This window comes from Gavialis gangeticus, unplaced genomic scaffold (assembly GCF_001723915.1).
Source record: "Gavialis gangeticus isolate Ggan-Ray unplaced genomic scaffold, GavGan_comp1, whole genome shotgun sequence".
Classification (NCBI taxonomy): domain Eukaryota; kingdom Metazoa; phylum Chordata; order Crocodylia; family Gavialidae; genus Gavialis; species Gavialis gangeticus.
In genome coordinates, this window is record NW_017729032.1 from 70,679,232 (window position 1) to 70,689,567 (window position 10,336).

Consider the following 10,336-nt stretch of genomic DNA (forward strand, 5'->3'; position numbering starts at 1 on the left):
GCTGTCCCTCACTGACAAGCCACAGCCCCACCCCCCAGCCCTGCCAGTGCACCTCACTGCCAAAAGGCAGTATCCTGCCCCACCCTCCCTGCTGATGCCCCTCACTCCCAACCCGCAACCCCCCTGGCACTACCAGTGCCCTGCACATCCAACCCACAGCCACCTGCCCCGTCCCCACTCTCCTGTGCCCCTCAGTCTTGATCTGCAGTCCCCTGCCCCCCTTCCCAAGCCCTGTCAGTGCCCCTCACTCCTGACCCTCTGTGCTCCCTGCTGCCTCGGATCTCGCTCCCCCTGCTCCCACCAGTGGAGCAAAGCAAAATCACAAAATGAGCTCCCAGTCGCGCAGGTGTGGTGCTGGGTATTCTGGGAACTGTAGTTCTACCTAGCAGCAATCATGTTGAAAACGGACTGGGGGAGGAAATCCAGGACATTTTGCTTACATTTAAAAAACCCGCCCGGATGCAGCACATGGGGCCATAAAAGAGGACATGTCCAGGAAAACCCAGACATATGGTAACCCTAGCTAATTTAGCCTAGAGATGTATTCTTTTCTACTCTGCCTTGCCTCCCTCAAAATCAACATATGGCGCCAAAGGAACCAGGATGCAGACTTATTTACCCATTGTTTAACATGTTTCCTTTAGCATATTCAAAGTAAATTCAAACATGATTATTTTGGCAAGAGAAACTGCATTGTTCTTTTAAACAAATAGCCATCAACCAAAATAATCATTCCTAGTCATTACTTAGCTTCGCCACGGGCATTGCAGCATTCATCCTCTATCCACAATGGCAGCACATGCAGCCTCCATGAAAGCCAACCTCTTTGTTGATTAGTCAGCAAGCAGGAGTACTTCCTGGATTAGTGCAACTATAGCATAAAAGTGATGTTGTAGCTGTAGTGGTCCAGAAATTATATAACAGGCAAGTATTTCCTAGGGTGATACCTTTTATTGGACCAACTCTGTAGTTGGGATAAAGTTAGACAGCTTTCAAATACAAGACCTTCACAGTTGGTTCAAAAAAGATATCATCCTAAGAAATCCTTGCCTCTTGCATGAGTGTAACTAGGCATTCTAGCTAAGGAACTTCATGAAAAGCAAGATATCCTATATACGTACACATGCACATGCACTCATGCACCCACCATAAATAATAATCTCTGCTTTCAGTGCTCACACTTTGGTAAGTGTGTGAATAATTTTTAAAAATACCGAAAGAAAAACAACCTATTACACCTGAGCTCAATTTTTCCTGAGAGTCTTTGAAAGAAAGGAGGGAACAAGACATCTGAAATCTGAAGAATATCTAATGGTTTTATGTAATTGGGGAAGCATATAATTATCTTCATAAACAGAAACAATCTGTACCATTTGTGGTGCAGTATTTAAAGTATACATTAGTGCAATTATAGGTCTGTATAATTAATTCAAATCCAATTCATTCTTTAAATTGCTTATTGGTGCATTTCAAATGTAATACATTATATTTTATGAATAAAACCTTACAGGATTTCCCAAAGGTACAGAGACAGTGAAGAAGTAATGAACCAAGGGATTGTGATGCACAGCTGGTACAAACTGAAAGAGGTAGAGTCAGCACTCTTTCAGCATGTAAATAGTCTTTGATTAGCCAGTAATTAGGTTGAAATAGCACTAAGTGCTTGTACAAATGTGCTAGAAGATCAAAGATCAAAAGCATCAATTGTCTTCAGGAACCTTGGTGACTGCGTCAAGTATGTCAAACTTGTCTAGCCTTCTTCATTAGGGATAATGTCTGTGTCAGACTAATTTCACTGTTTGCATTGGAAGGATGTTGTCACTCTGCTGTCAGGCAGGACCTGCCTAGTTATCATGTTAATTAAGCTTTCCTTGTTACAGTGTTCATTGGTCTTGTTAACACAAAGAAGCTGCTAATGAGCATATCTAAAACTCCATTTGTACACTGCAACTGTTCTAAAATGATTTTGAAGAAAATGATCTCTAATTTTAGCTTCCTTCCAGTTACACATTCTCAGTGACAGTAAGGCACTCTCCTATTATTTTGTGCCTCGCATCAGTTGGGATAATTTCTTGTATTTGTCCTCATTATCCCAGTAGACCACTGCTCCTGATTACACTGCTGAGCAAAGTTCAGAATATCAACTCACTCTGCTGGCCCTTTCTTTCCCCTGGGTAGGAGTGGTCCCCACACAGAGCAGAAAAAAGTGGCACTGTGGAAGACTGTTTACTTTGTGGAAAGAAATGAGAAAGAGCTACTGCCTCCTGCGTAAGAAAGTCACATGAATCCCAGAATCCCACTCCATGCAAGGAGGACAGAAAAAAAGAAGATGAACACTATCGCCTCTTACAAAAACTAAATTAAGGGCAGACAAAGGCATTATATTTCACCTCCTCTCTGCCTACCAATTGCCTTTTAAGAAGAAATGAAGTTGCATCACCAAAGATGCAATCAGAAAGACAAAGTAAAATAGATATGCCCACATTTTTAAAACCCAATGCTGGAATAAATTACTATCATTTGGACAAGAATGAGTAACAAATGGGACAATCAACTAACCACAAACATAGTGCTTTAAGCGTGAATCCAAATCTTTTTTCTTTTTTTTAAAAGAACGATAGTCAAAGCACAAATAGCCTGGGTACAGACGTGGTTAACCATTACCAAGGGGCACATGAATAAATGCAATGGAGTATCCAATGTCAAAGTTTAAAGGTAGCTGCTGTTACTATGTGAAATAGTGAGCAACACTGATTTCTTCTAACTCTCTCTACAGGGCTTGCTAAAGTTGAACAAGCTTATGGAGCTAGTGAGCACTAAATTGTTAGGTTGACTCAGTTTGCACGCACCTTTTGCATCGCTCCTTGAATAGCCTGTTCCATGTTCTTGCATGATTCAGACATTAATTTTGTTTCTTGAAGATCTGTGCTTCCATGGGTTCTTAGATATGTTCTGAAACAGTGTATGTATTCCTCTGATATTCTGTTAGGGTCCATCTGAAATAAATTTAAAAGCATCCAGAGTCTAAGAGTTGTCCAAACAACAAGGTCAATATAAGCAATAACCCAAAATTACACTTCTATCCCAGAAAATGCAATTTCATTCTACTCCTACCACTCTAAAATAGATTTTCAATATATAGTTGTTTTACCCATGTTAAACCAATGAATGTTAAGGTAACACACAAAAGACAATTTGGGGATTCTGTCTATAATATGTGAATTCCATTCATGTTTATTAGCAACTTGTGCCTCCTGGGTTTGAGGGGGGGCACCCAGGGTCTCCCCATGGCCGATCGCCCTTGGCAGTGGACCCGGAAGTGGACTGGAAGTGCTTCTGGTCCACTTCCAGGTTTGCTGCTGAGCACTCTGGGGAGCCTTCCATACTCCTGTGGGATGCTCCATCCACCACACCATCTCAGCATTCACAACCCATCTGATACCTTCAGGAATGTAGAAAAAACATTTAAAGCTGTGTCTATGTCCGAATCGTCAAATCCTTCTGAATCTCTCCGAATCGATTCAGAGAGATTAAAGAGTCTCCTGATTCGATTCAGATTTGGAGATTCGGCTGCCAAATCTCTGCTGAATCGAATCAGCGACCAAAGCTTTGCACAGCCCTAATAAATGCCACTAGAGGTGACAGTACATCTAGCATAGTGTTAATATAGCATGCTGTTAAACTTTAATAATCACTCATTTCAATGGAACACTTGAATAAAGAGATGACTACAACCAGGATGAACCAGTTTCCATGAGCCATTTCAAAATGGGGGTGGAGAAGGACAACAACTTCTGGATCACCTGGCATGACTGTGCCAACAGTAATCAGACTGAGCAGGGATTGGTGGTCTATGGCCCATGGGCTGGATCCAGCCCATGAACAGACTGGATCCAACCTCTGGCAGCATGCTCCAGCCACAGTAACAAAAGACACAAGTCCCAGGGTCCTAGCACCTGCCTTTTTCTATCTATTTCCCCCACAGCATTGGCTGATCTCTAGCAGGTGTGAGGCCACAGCCCATGGCAGGGGCTAGGATGTAAGTAGTGGCCCACAGTGGCAAAAATGTTGCCAACTCAAGAGATAAAGGAACTTTTTAGAGTGGGGGAAAGGAGGAAATGATATCTGGAGCAAAAGTTTTGAAATGGCTCATGGATTCTCAAGATCTGGGGGAAAGGGAGCTTGGCTCTAGGGTATCCCTAAAAACATAGCAGAGTGGTGAGGAAATTATGCTAGCTAAAGTAAAGAGTAGTTGTTTTTGGAAATTTTATAAAGACTGTTCCCTTCAACAGGCATGTGTGCCTGAAGAGGTAAACTATAAACATAGCAACCCCACAAGATTGGCATTTTGGGACAGGGTGGCCTTAAGCTATGGTTCAGCATTTGCTCCAATAACAGACTATAACAGGCCTTAAGATGCTTAATTTTGAAATGGTATAGCATTTGCTTGAATTTACTTGAACAAAGTTTGGGTACAAGAGGACAAAAAGGAAATGATCAGCCCAGAAAACATCACAAAGTGTGAGTCATTTTAAAAAATTCAAGAGGGCTGGAAGGGTAAAAAACTTTTTTTTAGAAGTCACTGTGGTTAGACAAGGCTAATTTTAGACAAGATATAGCTTATATAGGGGATAATAGGCACATTAATATTAATTGAAGTAAAAACCAATCAGGAATACTTTTATGTTTTGTGGGGGTTGGGGTTTTTTTTTTTTTTTACTTTATTCAGTAAGCTTTTTGATATTTTAACCAAGCCATAAATTATAAAAAACTGGGTTCATCTTGGAATTTTAGTTCTTCAGCCTTGAACTACAGTTCTTTCTGAAGAGCCCATCTGCAGATGAACTAAAATAAGCTATTTTATAACTTAATTTAAAACTCAGATGAAAAGCCCTTTTCTTTAATAGGCTAGCCAGCTGTTAAAGTAGGGGTGGGAGGAATACAGCATGCAGGCCGGATCCAGTCCACCAGCTGATCAGATATGGCCTGCAGGCAGGCACCCATCAATTGACTGGATTTGGATCGAGTCCACAGCTGCTCCTGTGCAGCTCCACACGGGGCCGAGCCCTGCCCAAGACAGCCCATGCCGCGCTCCCAACCACATTCGCCCAAAATGCTAGGCAGCACTGCCTTAGCCCTCGCCAACGCACACAGCTTCCTAGTGAGGCTACTGTGCAGCTGCCCAGGTACTGCTCAGCTTTCCCCACTTCCAGCAGCTCCTCATCCTCCTCTTCCTGCCCCTGCTGCATTGCTTAATGCAGGGAGGGGAGGGAGAAGCCAAACAGTACCCAATCAGCTGCAGAAGTAGCCCCACCAGGAAGCTGTGCACATTGCCCAGGGTCAGGGCCAGGGCAATGCTGCCTGATAGGCGCAGGCAGAAGTACAGCATGGACTGCCCCAGGTGGGAATGGGTGGGGCTCACGCCCATGCGAAATGCCACAGGGGCAGCTGCTGGCCAGATGCAGGGGTGTGAGGCAGACTGCACATGCACTAACTACACCACCTAGGTGAGCTCTGCTGCACATCCCCCCAGCCCCTTCCTCTCTCCCTCCCCCCACCCCCAGCCAGCTCCCAGGACCTAGCATGGGGGCAACACCCAATCCCCACACACACCCCATCCACACCCTTCATCAACAATACACAAGAGTAATATCATTTTGAGCTATAATGCAATTGCCTGTATGTACACTACCGGAAAAAACTTAATCAGGACAAAAATTATTTTCTGAAATACAATTAAAATATATTATAGTAAATGGTTGATTTTTAGTATACAACTTGTTGCTTTCTATAATTTGTTAAAATGATAGGTTCTGAAAGATTTTTTTTGCGTGGCCCTTGACAGCTCACTAAAACTCATTAAGTGGCCCTCCAGCCAAAATAATTGCCCACCCCTGTGTTAGAGGCTTTTTAAGACTTTAGGACTTAAGATAAATTAATTTTAAATTCTCTCATGTTAACAAGATTGTTTTGTTAGATGAATGTGCATTTTATAAATGTTTAATCAGTTTCTTGCTATGCCTCATCTGTACTGTTTAGTCATTAACATCTAAATGACTAATAGATTTTTTTGTTAAAATGTACCTATCTTTATGAGTCTGACTGGCTGTTTGAAACTTTCTTGGTTCTCAGAACATATCTAGGAGTCATTACAAAGACCTAGGACAGCCAAGTGATACGGTCCAATTTCTAAGAAAAGGCTTGCACCCAGAAATGTAATAGACGCCGAAGAAAGAGGTAGTGCTGCAGTTTACTAACAATAATGAAAGCATAAAAAGCATGTGATCTGAGTGTGATCAAATCCAAACATAGCAGTTGGGTGAAAATTCAGCTAAGAGAACTTCACCAGGGCTATGACAATATATGTTAGAAAAGTATTACATCCTTTACCTTTGTACAGACTTCTAGTATAAGGGGGGGCATATAAAATATGCATTTAACATGCACAGTCCCTTGTTGGTAAACTTAAGTTGTTTTAACTTATTCATCCATTTTTTTCCCAGATGTCCTAGGAAAATGTTAAGATGTAAAATAATGGGAAAGAGCAATCTCAGGAAATCATGGTGGGGAATATATTATTGTACTTCATGTGCGTCCATCTTTTATTTAATAAGACTCTCCTGCACACAAGTACAAACACTCTCCCCAAAAGAATACCAAGCCTGAAAAATAATGTGAAATTTACAAGCAATAGATGTGTGCACAAGGACTGAGTGAAAGGTACACACATCATCATGAAAAGTCAATTTGAAACTTGTTCACTTAGAGAATGCTACTGAACCAAGTACAGAAAATAGTATAAAATAAATGAAATTATCAAGATTGGAAGATATCAGTATGTGGATCAATATTTGAGTTAGAAAGCTTGAAAAAATAAGAGTTTTTGTAAGGAACAAGTCTTTTTCTAATTGTGATTGGTGTGCGACAAGGGAAAACCCTGCATTCAACTCCACACAAAATATTCAAGGAGTTACTAATTGAAGTAGTACAGAAAAGCACAATAAAAAAAGATCAGTACATCAAGACTAAGTACAGACAGTCCAAGGCTGAATCGATTCAATCTTTGCAGGTGAGTCTAAGCTGTGTAGATTGAACTAATAAGCAAGTGAAGAGACATTCACTTTTGATTCTGGAAATGCAGCCACTTGCCTGCAGTAGCCCAGGCCAGAAGCCAGAGGGTGCTAAAGCATGCCTCCCTACTCAGTTGGGCCAAGGGTAGCCTGGGTAGACAGCTTGGGCCAAGGGTAGCCTGCCCATCCTGTGATTTGTGAGAGGGAGGCTTGCAGGGGAGGTGCAAATCACCCTGGAATGCTGGGGGACTGTAAGTTAACTTGACTGTGTAGGGGGATCTGGGACAAAGGTTTAGTAAACCGATTTGACCTAAATCAGTTAAGTCTGATATTACACCCATCCAGGTTTATCTTAAACCTGTTTTGACTGTTTTGAAAGCGGTTTCTGTGCACTGAACTTCTGTTGTGTTACAGATTTGAACCAGTTTCTGATCACTTATACCAGTTTATGTGTAATTTCTGTCCCTAGCCCAAAGGGGCTGAATTTATATGGAAACCTTAAGAATAGTTAAATGTGCCTGTATAGCTTAGTTTTGTAATAAATCTGTGTATGGAGAAAAGGTGATTGTCTAGAAATATTTGCAGGGTGCAAAAATCAAGGGGGAAGAATAATGATTTAAAGCAGTGTATCTTTATTTAAAGCAGTCAAGATAAAGAATAGGAAAACTATCTTGTGGACAAGACAGAACAGTCTAAAACAGTCACCTGAGAAAACAGACAGAGGCCCAGCACTTCAGACCTGCAAACTGAGCAGGATGGAACATGTCACTAAAATGTGCCCATAGAGACTTCTACACTAACAGAGAAGGATTGGAAGATCTAAAAATATATATTTTCAGTCTAATATCTGTGACTGAATTAAGTAAAATATTACCACTTTAAACCAGGGGTTTAGAAACTATTTCCATCCAAGTTGACATAATTCTTCAAAGTTCTTGAAAATAATGATTGCAATTTTAAATGCTGTAAGAATTGTAACTGTGTCATGGAATAGTTTAACTGCAAAATCATTATTTCACATCCTGAAGAAATAACATAGGCCCCTCAGAGGATCACAAACAGAAATGAATAAATGTATCATTCAGAAGAGGGAAACCGGTTACAACAGTGTAACATGTAACCAAAGGGAACCAAGTTAAATAAAACAGACCTCAGTATTTAATTTACCAGCTTAGATTAGTGAGACAGAAGAGCTATTAAGACACAAAACAATTACATGCACATTAAAGCATAAAGACCTCTGTAAAATCAGAAAAGAGTCTAGCTAGTCTAAACTAAGTGTAATGTTGAAAAAAAAGAGACTGGACCCTAAAGCTAAATTAAGCAGGCTTCATTAGGTTTACAATGACCACTCTAGTGCTAAGACGGTAACATAAGGCAACAAACTGTAACAGACAACTGAGCTAGCCAGATGGCCTGCCACAGTGCATTCCATGTGGTACTACAGGGCAAAATGAGAGAGGGTAATTCAAACTTTTTGGAATACAGTGGTCATCATTTAAAACATTTGCCAACAGTTTCTGAACTACAGCAAACAAAGCAGACTGGGATTTACAGAGGGTCTCAGGAGAATTTGGATTACTCACTAGGATGTGGGCATCTAATTCACTTGAGTCCCTTTGGGGGGAGGGGCGCACAGCCAAAAGTAATAACTGCTAGTAGATGTTCACTTTTCAAGGTCAACTCCTAAATTTACAATTTAATCAAAATACAAACTTCTGAAAGTAGCTGACAAAAGTTAATAATGCATCTGTAATACAGGTGCAAGAGATCAGGAACTTTGTAAGGGCTAGAAATGCCCAGCAAGTCAAAGTAAATCTGCAGCACAGTTCTATACGTATCATTCATTGCCCAGGGTGGGGGTTGGCAGGGTGGAGGAAGGGGTGAGGGGAATCAAATGCATTGCCATCCAATGACATTTTGGTTGAATAAAGAGAGATTATCATATTGAAAAAGAACATTTTTGGATTAGCCCTAATTTAATAAACCCTGACAAACATCATTGCAAACATAGGTGATGGGGATGCAGAGATATTGTTTGTGTTACCAGACCCATCAATTGCAAGATCAATTAAACACATTCTAATAAATCTAGGAACATTACAGGGTATGTTTGATAGGGAAAATATGTGATTTATGGTGGTCAGCTAGCTCAGCTGATTGCCATATAGTTTGCTCCCTCTCCTCCTTCCCCCTACTTGCCTCTGTGGCCCAAGAAATACTTCCCAAGCACCAGCTCCATAAAGTTTTTAGTGGTTTTGACAATTAGCTTGCCAGAGTAAAGTCTGAACACAGCCTTTACAGGAATTTATTTATATTATCTATAAAAATTACTCACTAGGTTACCTTAGCTGTGAATTAACATTATGCAACACTGAAAACAGAACACTGTGCAAGAAGTGATTGATAGGAATTTTAAAGGATGCTTTAGAAATAGATCACAGTTTCTAGTTTACTACTTCTATGCCACTATTTTGTGAGCTTGTTTTGTCTCTTTTCTTGAAATTGCAAAATGTTCCTGGCTTCCTGATAAGGAAATCTTTCCAGGCCTTTCTTTATTTTTCTTGCCCGTCTCTGGACCCCTTTTAACAACCCACAACTAAACACAGCATTCTGAGTGAGGCCATACCCATTAATAGAAAACCACTATACCATGTTCAGTGTTTTCTAGCCCACCTATTGCATTTTCACTGTCAGCTTACTTTTCTGACCACTGCGCATTGAACAACAGTGTTTCCCTTGAGCTCCCCTCTGTCATTAAGGTCTTTTTTCCCCCTGAAGTTGCAATCAATTTAGCACCAACAATGCATACATTTTTCCTTCTACTACCCTTTGCCTTACATTTGTCAAGCTAAGATTTCATTTGTCATTTTGCTGTTCATCAACCTAGGAGATTAAGCCCATCTGAAATGAGTCTTTCAGCTTCAACTCATTCAAGTATTGACTCCAAGATGAACATGGGCCAACAATGCAAGGTCACGGTTGGCAGGGCTAACCGGACCTTGTCGTGCATCCACAGGTGCATCTCAAGTAGGGCCAAGGAGGTGATCCTCTCCCTCTACGCAACACTGGTCAGGCCACAGCTGGAGTACTGTGTCCAGTTCTGTGTGCTCCACTTCAGGAGAGATGTGGACAACATTGAGAGGGTCCAGAGGAGGGCCACCTTCATGATCCGGGGACAACAGGGCAGACCCTACAATGAGAGACTGTGGGACCTGAACCTGTTCAGCCTTCACAAGAGAAGGCTGGGGGAGGGGGGGGGGGGA

At 41.3% G+C, this 10,336-nt stretch overlaps 1 protein-coding gene across 1 annotated transcript in view; it reads right to left on the bottom strand.

Moving 5' to 3' along the window:
* TNFSF11 (tumor necrosis factor superfamily member 11) overlaps nt 1-10,336 on the bottom strand; it is a gene marked incomplete at its 5' end in the record, with an annotated part of 41,939 nt that overhangs the window by 13,245 nt on the left and 18,358 nt on the right. Inside the window, one exon of the mRNA XM_019523814.1 lies at nt 2,850-2,996. Within this exon, the coding sequence (XP_019379359.1) occupies nt 2,850-2,996 (147 nt within the window). The remainder of the gene's footprint in view (nt 1-2,849; nt 2,997-10,336) is intronic.